We start from the raw sequence: 16,436 nt of genomic DNA on the forward strand, positions 1-16,436 counted from the left end.
AAATGCAAAAATACATGATCTAAAAGGAAATGCTTATGAATTTAACAGCTACAAAATTAATAAATAAATTATTAAAGTTTTACAATAAACATTAAGGGTAAATTAAGTCATCTGGCCCTCCCAGCAGGGAGATAAAGGGCTACGGCTAAAAAATATTTCTGATTAGGGGTGAAACTTGATCAGAGTTTCAAATGTGGGACTGTGGGAAATATGGCAGACATGAATGGGGTCAACAGAGAATAGCATTGCATTGTGCATAACATATCTTTTGAAATACAGACAATAATTGTTTGGAATTGTAGGCAACACAAACTCTGCAGTGTCTCCACTTCAGTCTTGCAACTTTAGTTGTGTTATGTGTACCTATGAATGCTGCTCATCCCCCTTCCAATAATTCTCTTCCTCACTGAAAAAAATCACAAGATGACAATGACTGAGCTGGGCAATATGGGTCACCTTGTGTGACGAATGATCTCTTGATATCATTCCTATTTTTGAATCTGTTTTGTTTTCTCCTGTACTCGTGATCCTCCTTTTGACTTCCCTCTGCACTGCCACAGCACGTCAGGAGCTCTCTTGTAACCAGGTGACCAGTAATGCGGAGGAGGTCAAGGTGTAGTCTGAACAGCAGACTCTTCACAACTTCCTCTGATATAAAGGCCTGGACTTTCCTTACGAAAACCACCCATTTTGAATCTGGCAAGTCAATTAAGGGAGGCCCCTCAGCTAAAACTCTGCACCTGAATCGGCCACATTGATTTCCGTCATGATCCCCCTATGACCTTAATAATTTTGATGGAAGCACACCCACCAGGATCAACTGAGCATGGTGGGTGGTGGAGTTGGGGGGAGGGGATGAGAAATGGCTAAATGCAAGTGCACAGGGATGTGTTTCTAAAGCATGGATTTGACTTGGAATCATGGCTCCTTCACTGCTGCCAATACAGAAATGGCAACAGCTCTTATACCCTCTCCTAATTTTGGCCAATGGCCACATTAATCTCCTGGGCTATGAGTCAACAGGATTTTCCACACTTCCTGTCCTGCCTTACTCATTGCTTTGTAGGGTTTTTTTTATCCGTTCATGGGATACAGGCATCATTAGCTAGTTTAGCATTTATTGCCCATTCCTAATTGCCCTTCTGAAGGTGGTGGTGAGCTGCCTTCTTGAACTGCTGGAATCCGTGTGGTATAGGTACACCCATAGTGCTGTTAGGGAGGGAGTTCCAGGATTTTGACCCAGCGACAATGAATGAATGGCGATATATTTCCAAGTCAGGATGGTGAGTGGCTTGGCGGGGAATTTCCAGGTGGTGGTATTCCCGTCTATCTGTTGCCCTTGTCCTTCTGGATGGTAGTGGCCGTGGGTTTGGAACGTGCTGTCTAAGGAGCCTTGGTGAATTCCTGCAGTGCATCTTGTAGATGGTACACACTGCTGCCACTGTGCGTCAGTGGTTGAGGGAGCGAATGTTTCTGGATGGAGTGCCAATCAAGCAGGTTGCTTTGTCCTCGTTGGTGTCAAGCATCATGAGTGTTGGAGCTGCACCCATCCAGGCAAGTGGAGAGTATTCCATCACAGTCCTGACTTGTGCCTTGTAGATTATGGACAGGCTTTGGAGAGTCAGGAGGTGAGCTACTTGCCACAGGATTCCTAATCTCTGGCCTGCTGTTGTACCCACAGTATTTATACCATTAGTCCAGTTCAGTTTCTGGTCAATGGTAACCCCAAGGCTGTTGATAGTGGGGGATTCAGCAATGTTAAAGCCATTGAATGTCAAGGTGGGATGGTTAGATTCTCCCTTGTTGGAGATGGTCTTTGCCTGGCACTTGCGTGGCGCAAATGTTACTTGCCACTTGTCAGGCCAAGTCTGGATATTGTCCAGGTCTTTCTGCATTTGGACACGGACTGCTTCAGTATCTGAGGAATTGCGAATGATGCTGAACATTGTGCAATCATCAGCGAACATCCCCGCTTTGACATTATGATGGAAGGAAGGTCATTGATGAAGCAGCTGAAGATGGTTGGGCTGAGGACACTATCTTGAGGAACTCCTGCAGTGATGTCCTGGAGCTGAGATGACTGGCCTCCGACAGCCACAACCATCTTCCTTGGTGCTAGGTATAACTCCAACCAGCGGAGAGTTTTCCTCCTTATTCCCGTTGACTCCAGCTAGGGCTCCTTAATGCCACACCCTGTCAAATGTTGCCTTGATGTCAAGGGCAGTCACTCTCGCCTCACCTCTGCAGGTCAGCTCCTTTATCCATGTTTGAACAAAGGCCGTAATGAGGTCAGGAGCTGAGTGACCCTGGTGGAACCTAAACTGGGCATCAGTGAGCAGGTTATTGCTAAGCAAGTGTTGCTTGATAGCACCGTTGATGACCCCTTCCATTACTTTACTGATGATGGAGAGTAGACTGATGCGGCAGCAATTGACAGGGTTGGATTTGTCCTGCTTTTTGTGTACAGCACCTGGAGGAGGATGTGCTGGGGAAACGAAGATTTGTTAAAATGGAGTTGTTAGATCCACCTCAGAGAAACAGTGACAGCACCCTGTGTGACCTGGCAGTGCTCATTCAAGGAACACAGCCTGGCTAGGGGCGCGGCTAATTCTGGAGCACAAATCTTCAGTACTATTGCCGGAATATTGTCAGAACCCATAGCCTTTTCAGCTTTTAGTGCCTTCAGCCGTTTCTTGATATCACGTGGAGTGAATCCAATTGACTGAAGACTGACATCTGTGATGCTGGGGACCTCTGGAGGAAGCCAAGATGGATCATCCACTCAGTTTTTCTGGCTGAAGATTGTTGCGAATGCTTCAGCCTTATCTTTTGCGATGTTGTGTTCAGCTCCTCCATCATTGAGGATGGGGATATTTGTGGAGCCTCCTCCTCCACTGAGTTGTTTAATTGTCCACCACCATTCATGACTGGATGTGGTAGGACTGCAGAGCTTTGATCCAATCCGTTGATTGTGGAATCACTTAGCTCTGTCTATCGCTTACTGCTTATGCTGTTTAGCACACAAGTAGTCCTGTGTTATAGCTTCACCATGTTGACACCTCATTTTTAGGTAGCCTAATGCTGCTCCAGACATGCCCTCCTGCATTCTTCATTGAATCAGGGTTGATCCCCTGGCTTGGTGGTAATGGTAGAGTGGGGGATATGCCGGGATATAAGGTTAGATTGTGGTTGAGTACAATCCTGCTGCTGCTGATGGCCCATGATGCCTCACGTTCGCCCACTCTTGAGCTGCTAGATCTGTTCAAAATCTATCCCATTTAGCATGGTGGTAGAGCCACACAACATGATGGACGATATTCTCAATGAGAATATGGGACTTCATCTCCACTAGGTCTGTGCGATGGTCACTCCTACCAATACCGCCATGGACAGATGCATTTGCGGCAGACAGTTTGTTGAGGATGAGGCCATGTATGTTTTTCCCTCTTGTTGCTTCCCTCACTACCTGCCGCAGACCCAGTCGAGCAAATACATCCTTTAGGACTCGACCAGCTCAGTCATTAGTGGTGTTATCGAGCCAATCTTGGTGATCAACATTGAAGTCTCCACCCCCCCCCCCACCACAGAGTACATTCTGTGCCCTTGCCACCCTCAGTGCCACCTCCAAGTGGTGTTCAACATGGAGGAGTTGACTCATCAGCCATGGTGGGGAAGTTTCCTTGCCCATGTTTGACCTGATGCCATGTAACTTCATGGGGTCCAGAGTCAATTTTGAGGACTCCCAGGACAACTCCGTCCCGACTGTATACCACTGTACTGCCACCTCTGCTGGGTCTGTCCTGCCAGTGGGACAGGACATACCCAGGGATGGTGATGGTGGTCTTTGGGACATTATCTATAAGGCATGATTCCATGAATATGACTATGTCAGGCTGCAGCTTGACTATTCTATGAGACAACCATCCCAATTTTGGCACAAGCCCCCAGATGTTAGTATGGAGGGCAGGTCTGAATTTGCCATTGTTATTTCCGGTGCCGAGGCCAATGCTGGGTGGTCCATTCGGTTTCATTCCTTTGAGACTTTTCAGCGGTTTGATGCAACTGAGTGGCTTGTTGGGCCGATTCAGAGGGCGTTTAAGAATCACATGAAGGCCAGACCAGGTGAGGGCAGCAGTTTTCCATCCCGCGGGGTGGTTCAAGGTCATCATTAGACTTTTAATTCCAGATTTTTAGTGAATTGAATTCATTGAATCGAATTTGAACTCAGGTCCCCAGAGCATTACACTGGGTCTCTGGATTACTAGTCGAGTGACAATACCACTATGCCACTGTCTCCCCTTAATGTGGAGTAGATGGAATGTAGATTCTCAACTCCTCCAAATTTCCTGTCACCAGTACCGTGAACCATGAGCCTGTCTCTACAACCTGCATGTGAGGCTGATGCCCCTGAATCATTGCTCTTTAACGGCCTAGAACACTGAGATCTTGGCCTTGGAATCCTCAGCTGTGGACTCTAACAATTGTCACCTCTGTGGAGATCAAGGAGACGTCTCTTTAAATTTGATGACCAACTCCCCCTGTTCACTGCTGCTCAGGGATCAACTGAGTAAAATCTACGCTTTGTCAGTATGACCTTTCCCTGAAAGGGTATATCCCAGCACTTGCTTGAGTAAAATCAACACCATGATAGAACGAGTGAATCAGGTGTAAGAAAGGTCCTTCTGGAGGCAGTAAGCTGCTCTGATGTTTCTTTCTCTAAGCATTCAGCATTTTTGAGGGGTGCAAAGAACAAATTAACTGGTTCACTCTGCGGTTGAGGCAATCTTCAGTATCGCACTGTTTCCCCGCATCTTGTTGAGAAATGGCTGTTGATTTGTAAAGGTTTTACAGTAATTCTCACAGGATTGTGTCCCTTGCCCACCAGATATGCATAGTAATAGTTCAAGTGCCACGCACCATGGCACAAAGAGAACCCTGTGAGGAGACACAAATCTAGTTCTGAGGCTAGGATGAGGCACAGACAGTAGCTACTTCCCTGGTTGAGCACTGACCAAACAGATGAGGTGGATTAAGTAGCTGTGAGGATTGTGCAGCCAGGAAAGCCAGGCCCCTCTGGCTGCATGGCACTAATTTGTGCCAGTAATTGTGAACCTGCAGACATACATGACATATGTAAGATCATAAGAAATAGAAGCAGCAGTGGGCCATTCGGCCCATTGAGCCTGCTCTGCCATTTAATAAGATCTAATAAGATCTAATCTCATTGTGGCCTTAGTGCCACTCTCTTTGCTTACCCAATCCCCCAAACCATTTGACAATCTTGTCAATAAAAAACAAACACTATCAGCATGATCTGTAAAAGCTGCCTTCCTTCTCTTTGACTAAAACCCTCGATGCCAAGCCAAACCAGATTGTGTAACTTGTAACAGGTGACCCCTTGAATGAGCACTGTCAGGTCACACGGGCTGCTGCTGCCATTTCTCTGAGGCTGGATTTAACAACTCCATTTTAGCAAATTCTCGTTTCCCCGGCACGCCCTCCTCCCAGGCTTCACATTGGACAACGTGATATAAATATTGCAGTGAAACTTGTGCCAGAAATGTTTGTAATGAATCCGGGAATGTGTTGAGAGTCGATTCAAAAAACAGTCTTGTGTAAAAATGTCATCATCTAAACAACTACTTCGCTAGAGAATAAACAAGTACACTCCCTTGCATTTAACGTTAAAACGAATAAAATATGTCAGTGTGCAGCAATTCCATTAGGTTTTTTTTGCAACTTGTTCTCCTATAAATCACTTCATAAACCGACGTGGGCGTTATTAAGAAAACGAAAGTGAAATGCACCATTCAAATAGTTTGGAAGTGACCTTCAAGAATCTATCTATTCCCGGGATAAAAAGGTTGTATTTTCCAGTTGAAAGATGGGGATCTTAGCTTTGTGTGTTATCATCGTGTCTTCCATTTCATTAACCGGTAAGATAAGCGGTTCTTGGTTGTGCGTGGAAACCCTAAACCAACAGCGTGTCACCCATTAGGTTCTGGATTATAAATTCGACCTTTAGTTTGCTTCAGGCAATTTTCCGACCCCGCACAAAATGTTTAAACCCCCTGTTGTGCTGCATGGATTTATCTTTTAACGGTGATTTATCGAAGCATTTTCAGTAATTGTACTTGTAATCATGATTTTTATTTGATCCCCAAAATACGAGAGGGTAAATGCGGTAAAAGCAAAGAACTGCGGATGCCGGAAATCCAAAACAAAAACAGAAATACCTCAGCAGGTCTGGCAGCATCGGTGGAGATGCTTTTGTTTTGTTTTTGTTTTTGTTTTGGATTTCCAGCATCCGCAGTAGCTTTTAGCTTTTTGTTTTTAATCTCGGTGGAGAAGAGCACAGCTGACGTTTCGAGTCCTCATGACCCTTCAACAGACCCCTTCTGTCCGCAGATGCTGCCAGACCTGCTGAGTTTTTCCAGGGTAAATGCGGTATTCGGATTCCTAAGTAAATTTTCTCCTTAATATTAATAAGTGGCCGTGTAATGAGGAAAGTAAAACAGCCAATAATTCGGAGACACTGATAAACTACAGGTTTTCAGGGGTATCATTGAAATGTTGGCACGTCCAGATTTTATCTTTGGTCATTTTGCTCTGTTTCTTCGTCCAATGAATATTACTGACCTGATTTTTTTCTTTTTACAAACCGAAGGCACAATTACAAAAGTTTGAACATTTTCTGTTGATTTTTTTTTAAAAAGAAATGAAGCTAAAATTATTACGATTACTGTCAGCATTGAACATTCTTCTCTTTACCGCCCCCCCTCGGTCTGATTTCAGCAAGACGAATTTACTCTCAGTTTAAAAGCAAAAAACTGCGGATGTTGGAAATCCAAAACAAAAACAAAAATACCTGGAAAAACTCAGCAGGTCTGGCAGCATCTCTCCGCAGATGCTGCCAGACCTGCTGAGCTTTTCCAGGTATTCTTGTTTTTGTTTTTACTCTCAGCTTCTCTTGTTTCTGTTGAGGAAAGCACCAAGAAATATCGGTCCTTGTCATCTCTAACTACACTGTAACTTCAACAGCTAGCAAGAAAATCACTTAATGTAGGAGTTCAGTCTGGACTGCGCACAAGTCACAAACCACTTATAATATATGATATAATAGTACAGAATCATATTTAATTTACATTTTTGATACTTAAGATTTTTTCCCATCTAAACTCATATTTTTATGTATATTTTTCCATTTTACTCTTAATTGAGAATGTTTTAAAAAACGTAAAGATTATTGCCATTATGAGTACTCTTCCAATCATGAAGTTGCTGTGCTAAGTTTTTAATGTCGTTCAATGGGCGATAGTACTGACAGTGAAACTGTAAGCGTTCACCATATATACTTCCCCGAAAGTTACAGAAACTTTTGGAGCCTTCACATGCACAGTTAAACATGGAAAACTAGTGATTTTGCGCTTCTCGTGACGATGCACCGTCGAGGTTCCCCAGGAGTGCAATCAATAGGAAAATCATTGAACTGACAAGATCTTCAACTTTTACATTCTTAGTCTTGCTGTAAGAACCATAGAAAAAGTTACACCTTCTTGAATGAGGTGTAACTGAGCTTTTAATGCCGTATCACGTTCATAATTACTGCTAAAAAAAACCTCCCTGGCCTTGAAACAATAATGTTTTATTTGTTGAATTTGTTGAAATTTCTCCATTGAGATAATAAATTCCACATATTTTAATGATATTTTAAAGTATGTTTATAATATTTTATTTTTTTACTTTAATCGCATCTGTGTGTCCTAATCATTTATTTTGCTAACAGTAAAATTAAAAAAATTAAAAGTGAAAGGATTCAGTGACTTTTACTGCCTGGGTTGCAATTTGTGAAAATATTTCAAGGTGATTGGCTACTTACCCTCCTTGATGGCATCACAGTTTTTGGATGCCTGGAGATTCCCTTGACGTGGTGTCAGATTTAAACTGTCATCAGAAGAGGGAAGCCTGCAATACAAAGAGTGCTAGATCTTTGCGGACAGCCTCTTGAAGTCAATGGCATCCTTGCTTTACCATTGACCACAAAATCCGGGCAATTATAGTAGATAAATTTGACATTTTACTAATACAAAATTAATCTTTTTAGTGACAGTGAGGCTGTTCAGCAGTAGTTATGAACTCAGTATGCTGTTAAAAATCCAGCTGCACCTTATTCAATGGCAAAGCGTTTTAATGGTGAGCCTAATAGAGCAAAAGGGCAAGTTTTCGCCAGTTCAGTGATTTCAGTCTGTTGGGGCTTCTTCAGCACAGTGAGTGAGAATGTGTGGGATCATTGACAGCAACTTCTGGATTTTTGCACTTAACTGCATATGTGTGGACCCCAGAAGTTGCTATCAATTTCAGTTTTGGTGAATGTTGATAGTTTTGGCATCATTGCTACTGCAAAATCCAGGCCAAACTTACTCACCTTTGTAAAATTAAGTGCAATGGTGTCTGCTTTGGTCACAATCAAAGATGTTACTCCCAAAATACACTTGAAATTGCACTTCTTAGGTTAGGCTTCAAGTTTCTGCTAAAAATCATCTGCAACCAGCATAATTGGGCATCCTAATAGATCATAATTGTTTGTTTTTTCACTTTCCATTTAAATGTATTCCCTAATGTATTTAAGAGTGGTAACCTGGTGCAGACCTACACATACTTTTGGTGATGAAACCATTGTTAAGTTGTACCTAGTCCTGTAATGAAGCTGGGTTAATTAGTAACCTTGTGGTAAAAGATAATACAATTGAATTCTATATAAAATTTGAGATTGACATTCGAGCCCCAAACAAGAATCGTAAAGCCAGTTACATAGGAATGAAGTTGATTGGATAAATAGGCCAAAAGATATGATGGTAAATAAACGATTGGAAACATTTAAAGAAACAATTCAAAAGGTTCAAAAAAAAAATTTGCTTGAAAAACAAAAACTGTGCAAGAAAGACCCATCCGTGATTTACTAAGAAGGTTAAGTATTAGATTAGAATAAGAGGCTTATAATCTTGCAAAGAATGAAGATTCGGGGTGTTTTAGAAAGCAGCAGGGAAAAATAATGAGTGTAAACTAGCCAGAAATGTAAAGACAGATTGGAAGAACTTTTATACAAATATAAAAAGGAAGAGTGGCTAAAGTAAACATTAGCCCCTTAGAAGCAGAGACAGGAGAAATTATCACAGGGATGAGGAAATGGCAGGGGCATTGGTCAATAGTTAATATCTGCGTTCACAGTAGAAGACACAATTTATGTGCCAGAAAGAAAGGGTGACCTAGGGACTAAAAAGAGTGAGAAAATTAAGATAATTAATGTCAGCAGAGAAAAAGTACTAGGGAAGCATGAAAGACTAAAACTTGACAAATCCCCATTACCTGGTGACGTATGTCCTTGGGTTCTAAAAGAGATCGCCACAGAGAAACATATGAACATAGAGCAGGGGTAGGCCACTCACCCCTCAAGCCTGCTACACCATTCAATAAGATCATGGCTAATCTAATTGTAACCTCCTGCCTACCCCCAATAACCTTTCACCCCTTTGTTAATCAAGAATCTATCTAGCTCTGCCTTAAAAATATTCAACGACCTTGCCTGCACTGCCTTCTGAGGAAAAGTTCCAAAGACTCACGACCCTCAGAGAAAAAAATTGTCCTCAACTGTTTTAAATCAGTAGCTCCTTATTTTTAAACCATGACCCCTAGTTTTAGATTCTTCCACAAGAGGAAACATCCTCTCCACATGCAGTCTGTCAAGACTCCTTAGGATCTTAATCGTTTTGATTAAGTCACCTCTTATTCTTCTAAACTCCAGTGGATACAAGCCTAGCCTGTTCAATCTTTCCTCATAAGACAACCCACCCATTTCTGGAATAGTCTAGTAAACCTTCTCTGAACTGCTTCTAACGCTTTTACATCTTTCCTTAAATAAGGAGACCAGTACTGTACACAATGCTCCATATGTGGTCTCACCAGTGCCCTGTACAACTAAAACATAAGCTCCCTACTTTTGCATTCAATTCCCCTCACAATAAATGATAACATTCTACTAGCTTTCTTAATTACTTGCTGTATCTGCATACTAGCCTTTTGTGATTCATGCACTAGAACACCCAGATCCCTGTGAATCTCAGAACTCTGCAGTCTCTCACCATTTAGATAATATGCTTCTTTTTTATTCTTTCTGCCAAAATAGACAATTTCACATTTGCCCACATTATACTCCATTTGCCAGATCTTTACCCGCTCATGATTTTCCAAACTCTCTAGATTCTGCAATGATCCCAGCGGATTGTAAGTTAGCAAATGTAACAACAAAGGAGGGAGAGAGAAAATAGGGTAGTACGGGCCAATTAGTCTGACATCAGTCATCAGGATAGGGCTGGATTCTATGATTAGGGAAGCCTTAGCAATGCATTTAAAAAAGTCAACGTGGTTTTATGAAAGGGAAATCATGTTTGACAAATTTATTAGCTTTTTTTAAGGACATAACTAATAGGTTAGATAAAAAGGAACCAGTAGATGTAGTGTACTTGGATTTTGAAAAGGCACTCGATTAAGTGACATACAAAAGGTTAATAAGCAAGACAAGGACTCGTGGAGTTGGGGGTAGTAGCATGGATATAGGATTAGTTAACGGATTGGAAGCAAAGAGTAGAGATAGCAAGGTATTTTCAAGTTGGCAAGCAGTGGCAAGTGGAGTGCCACAAGGATCAGTGCTGGAGCCTCAGTTATTTACAATCTATATTAATGACTAAGAAAAAGAGACAGAGAGTAACATTTAAGTTTGCTGATGATACAAAGCTAGGTGGAAATATGAAGCTGTGAGGAGGACAGAAAGAGGCTGCAAAGTGACATAGATAGGCTAAGTGAGTGGGCAATGAGATGGCAGATGGAGTATAATATCGGGTTGTGTGAGGCTATTCACTTTGGTTATAAAAATGAAAAAGCAGAATATTTTTTAAAAGATGTGAAACTTGTAAATGTTGATGTACATAGGGACTTGGCCGCATTCACACAAGGAATACTGAAAGTTAGCATGCAGGTACAGCAAGCAATTAGGAAAGCAAATGGCATGTTGGCCTTTATTGCAAGATGATGCAATAAATTACCTCTGATTCTTCTAAACTCCTGAGAATATAAACCCAATTTACTAATCCTCTCATCACAGGACACCTCAGGGATAGATCTAGTGAGCCTTTGCTCTCTGCCTCCAATTCAAATGTATCCTTCCTTATTATTTTGTGACTAAGAGTGATACATGCTGAATGGGCTGCCACACCAGTTCCTAGGATCTGTCTTAGTTCTATTTGCCATGTAATGTGTAATTTATAAATTATAATCGATCGTAATTGACCTGTTCATTCATGTTTAACTGATGTTGATTCTGGGTTTGAGAGTATAGCAGGTGACCTAAGATAGTATTTAGTGTCAGCAAATAACTGGGATTTTGGATTTCCTCTTTCTCTAAAACAAAGTTACTGACCTCTACCAAGATCCTAACAATAGCTCCTCATCTATATGTGATATTATTTACTTTTATGTCAATTAATGTTTCAAAACATTAAATTATTTTAAAGACACTTTAGAACTGGAGATATTCCCCTCACCATTAGAAATTTCAGCAAACCAAGATGCTCTTCTTATGTGTAAATTTAATAAACCGGAACCTGACCTCAGACACGTAGCTGTTCGATGGGTTTTTGAATCACAATCAAACCAGAAAGACGTATATGTATTTGACGGAGGAGAACATTCTCCAAAGAGAGAAGGAACAAAGATTTTTGATGAGGCTTTACGGAAAGGAAATGCTTCACTTTACCTTCCAAATGTACAACTCAATGAAGAAGGAAAATACACCTGCATTGTTTTTGTTACTCCCCAAAAAGAAGAAAAGAGTTCAGTGATGCAAGTGTCAGGTAAGAGAGACTAAATCATTTTCTGATATGCTATAAAAACATCTGTTACACTCAATACAGGGCATTTACTGCTATATGCAATAATATTTGTTTGCAATGGATATAAGATAACTATATATTCCAAATATTAAACTTCTGGCTCTCCTGATGATTCGGTGAGCTTACCAGTTAGTGACAAAATCACAAAGATTGCAGTTTTCACACAGTTAACTGACATTGGGTGGGGCAGCAACAGTAAGAACTACAAGAAGGAAGTACGAAAACAAACTTGCAAGGGATATCGAAATGAATTTTAAAAAAAATAACAATTAAAGAAGTGCTCGAGAGCAATTTGACACTTGAAAACTGATAATGGTGATATTGTAAATAAAAATAATGAAATAGCGGAAATGTTGAATAATTACTTTGCAACAGTCTTTGTAGTAGAGGAAGACAATAGCCTGTCGGACATCCCAAGGAAACAAATACTGAATCAGGGACAGGAACTTAACAAAATTAACGCTAAAGTTGAAACTCATGGAATTGAAGGTAAATTATTGCTTGGCGAATAAATTGACTGAGTAGCAGGAGACAGAGAGAGTAAGGTAATGGGCATGTACTCTAATTGGCAGAATGTGACGAGTGGTGTTCCACAGGACTTCACCTATTTGCTACATTAATGACTATGAAGATAGAATAGAGAGCCACATATCCAAGTTTGCTGACAGCACAAAGAAAGGTACCATTGTGAGCAGTTTGGATTGAAGCATCAAATTAATAGATTAAGTGAATGGGCAAAACTGTGGCAATTGGATTTCAATGTAAGCAAATGTGAGGTCATTCACTTTGGACCCATGAAAGGAGAGGTCAGATTATTTTCTAAATGGTGAAAAGCTTGAAACAGTGGAGGTTCCAAGAGTCTTAGGTGTCTGTAAAAAGGTAATTAAAATGTTATGAATGGGAACAGGAAAAGGCAAATGGAATAAAAACAGAAAAAAAAAATGTTGGAAATACTGAGCAGGTCAGCATTAATGGAAGAAATAGAGTTAATGGTGGAATCTAATCCTTGCAGTGGTGGTCTCTTCTGCTGGCTGGAGAATGGGCAGGAGCCTCGTATTGCTTCCATTGGTGAATGCCCCCACCAGTATTAAGTACCCATCATGCACTTAAGTAAAAATAAAAGCAAAATACTGCGGATGCTGGAAAGCTGAAACAAAAACAAAAATTGCTGGAAAAACTCAGCAGGTCTGACAGCATCTGTGGAGAGAAAGACAGAGTTAACATTTCGAGTCTGTATGACTCTTCTAAGAACTAAACCACTTAAGTAGTCAGTGTCGGGACTTCTTCTGGATTAAAGACCCGGGTGGGGAGAACAATCCGACCCTCCGAGTGATGCCAACCAATCAGAGGCTGGCAGCACTCCATTGCTGTCAACACCACTAGGAGTGGTGGCACTGCAAAGAATGTACTCACCCAAGGATCAGGATCAACATGGGACCCAGGACAGAGGTGAATGAGTATAGGGTGGAGGTTCAGGAAGAAGTGGGGGGAATGGGTTGGAGGCAAGAGCTCGGGGTGACTTTCAGCCCTCTCAGTTCCCTCAACCCTTCCAGTGCCGGGTCCCACGATCAGGCACTCCTACCTGATTAAATACACCCTGCCTCCAAACTCCATCATCATCTAAGGTCAATGATGGCCATTCATCAGAACTGAAGAAAGGTAGAAATATAATTGGTTTTGAGCAAGCGAAAGGTTGGAAGTGGAGGAAGAACAAAGGGGAAGGTCTGTGATAGGATGGAGGGCACGAGAGAATAAGTGACAAAAGGTTTTGTGGTAATGGGTATTAAAAAGAAACAAAAAATGCGTTCAGGTGAGGTGTGAATGGTTAGCTAGCAGTGGTCCAAATGCAAAGTGAACAAATGGAGAAACAAACGTGAAATAAATGAACCAGCAAAAATAAAGAAAAAAAATAGAGGCAGAGGTTATGATCTAAATTGTTTGAGCTCAATGTTAAGTCCAGGAGGCTTTAGAATGCCCAGTCAAAAGATGAGTGCTGTTCCTTGGGCTTGCGTTGAGTTTCATTAGGACACTACAGCAGGCCAAAGACAGAAAGCCTAGAGTGAGAGCAAGCTGGAGAATTGAAATAAGTGACAGGAATGTCAGGGTCATGCTTGCAGACTTAATAGAGGTATTTCACAAAGTGTTAACCCAGTCTGTGTTCAGTCTCCCCAGTGCAGAAACCACATGGTCAGCAGTGAATACAGTATACTAAATTGAAAGAAATACAAGCAAATGTCTGTTTCACTTAGAAGGAGTGTTTTGGGCCTTGGATGGTGAGAAGGAAGGAGGTAATAGGGAAGGTGTTGCATCGCCTGTGCTTGCAGGGAAAGTTGCCATAGAAATGGGGTGGTGGGGATGACTGACAAGTAGACCAGGGTGTCACAGAGGGAACAATTCCTTTGGACTGCTGATGGGGAGGGCAAGGGAAGATGTGTTTGGTGATGGCACTATGCTGGAGATTGCAGAAATGGCAAAGGATTATCTGAACTACACTTCCTCACCTCCTGCTTCCTGTAACGCCTCTATTCCTTTCTCCCAGTTTCTCTGCCACATCTGTTCAGATGATGCAATCTGCCATACTAGCATTTCCAATATATTTTCCTTTTTCCTCCCCCAACCCCCACACAGCATGCTCAACAGGATCCTCAACCGTGTCAGATCTTTACATACTTCTGCTCTTACCCCTTCCTCTCCCTCCCACAATCATGATAGGGTTCCCCTCATCCTCATCGTCCACCCCATCAACCTCCACATTCAAGGATCATCCTGCAAGTTAACAAAAAACACAAAAAAATGGCAACAATGCAGTAGATTTTTGGATACAACAGCTAGGATGGATTTTTCAAGTTTCCCAGAGCAAGAATCAGTAAAGTCTAGTTTGATATATGATGATGTATTAACAACTTACAACCAACAACTGTTCTCTTTTACGCAGCCCAACCAAAAGTCAGCATGTCCAGACAAGAAATTACAACTGTAAATGGTGCAGAGCACTTTCTGGTGTGTGATGTTCAGGAATTTTATCCTAAACAGCTCAATATTAGTTGGTTCATATTATCAAATGGAAAAATGGAATACGTTTCACAAAGCCAGTCCACTGACGACTTAGGTACAAACAGTGATGGAACATTCAGTGTTTCCAGTAAAATAAGAATTGAACCATCATTGGGTGAAGGCACTAACTATACATGTGTGGTGAAGCATAAAACCCTTCTTGGCAATTTTACTCTGGATACTGACCCAGTTGAAGGTAAGATCTGGTTAGAGAAGAGTACAGGTTTTGGTTATCATTTATTTCTTTACAGTAGTGAAGCTCTCATTACCTTTCTCACACATAACATCTATAGTTACAAATCATCTGCTTTTGGCACAGGCATTATATTAGCTTCTCAGGCCCCCAGTTATACTGTTCCTGTGGGTGCTGTGAAAGCAGCTGATTTCTGACCAGTTGAACTTGCCTCATGGTATATCCTGGTTTTTTACTGTGACGCACAGAGTTTTTCTCCAACCCTGCAAACAGCGTGAATGGGGCAGGCATCCAATATATTTGTTAGCAGATTTTAACTTTAATAGGTCTTCCCAGCACAAGAGAATACTGCTATGAGATAGACTGCTTTTTTAAAATCCTTTTCAAAAATAAGGCTGATATTTTGTGTTCTATATTCAGGATAGTTGAAATTAATTTATAGGAGAATTGGGTTGATTGAAATCAGGATATAAACCTTGTCTTGTCCGCCTTGTAGCATTTGTTATTGGTATGGATATGTCAGTTACTGAAGTCAAAAAGATTACCCTTTGCTTTTTCTGTTGTTCTAGTATTTTCACCTTTATTTGAATCTCGATTTTTCTATTTTCCTCACCTGGCTCTTCAGAGGATTGGTATCAGCCAAACGCAGATCCCTACTTTGTATATGATAAGTTTAGGCATAGTCTATATACCACATCTTGTCTTAACCAAGTGCAAACAAATAGGGAGTGTCAAGGACAGCCATGCAGCTACAATGCCTGAACTCTGGACTCCAGGCTGGAGTTAATCATAGAACATTGGGTATGGTTAGAATTTGAATGTCATTCTGACCCTCCTAACCTCATAGGAAGTTGTTTAAAAAAAAAGTAAATTTTAAAAATGGCCTTTTGTTGGCAGCTGAAGGGGTTATTGAAGAATTCTGAAGCAGGGCAGAGCTGGCTGGTTCCACTGATTGGGTGGAATTTTCCACTCCCGCCAGAGGTGGGAATCGTGGCGGGCACAAACGCAAAACTGGGCATGAGGCCAAAAGTGGGATATCCGCCAGCGGGAAAATAAGTTGGAATGAATTTTCCCCACAGGACTTTCATGGTGGCCTAATGGCAGGTCGACTTTCCTGCTGATCCATGTCCGGAGCCCAATTTGCATGTATTAGCATATCATGAATACTTATTAAAATCACAACTCACCGGAATCACATTCTCCCTCTGTGCACCTGCCCGCCTTCACTTGACTCACAACTTCAA

General features: G+C 41.5%; 1 protein-coding gene across 2 annotated transcripts in view; it reads left to right on the forward strand.

Annotated features, from left to right (window-relative positions):
- The first annotated feature begins 5,785 nt into the window (after window positions 1–5,785).
- The window catches only part of LOC144684897 (uncharacterized), a 107,660-nt gene continuing 97,009 nt past the window's right edge, over window positions 5,786–16,436 (forward strand). The window contains exons 1-3 of one of the 2 annotated variants that reach the window (XM_078549297.1): window positions 5,786–5,936; window positions 11,568–11,906; window positions 14,881–15,195. In XM_078549297.1, coding sequence (XP_078405423.1) covers window positions 5,885–5,936; window positions 11,568–11,906; window positions 14,881–15,195 — 706 coding nt within the window. In that variant the 5' untranslated portion in view covers window positions 5,786–5,884. The remainder of the gene's footprint in view (window positions 5,937–11,567; window positions 11,907–14,880; window positions 15,196–16,436) is intronic. The other variant, XM_078549298.1, reaches the window with a different exon arrangement.

The sequence above is a fragment of the Cetorhinus maximus genome, chromosome 9, assembly GCF_964194155.1.
Source record: "Cetorhinus maximus chromosome 9, sCetMax3.hap1.1, whole genome shotgun sequence".
Lineage (NCBI taxonomy): Eukaryota > Metazoa > Chordata > Chondrichthyes > Lamniformes > Cetorhinidae > Cetorhinus > Cetorhinus maximus.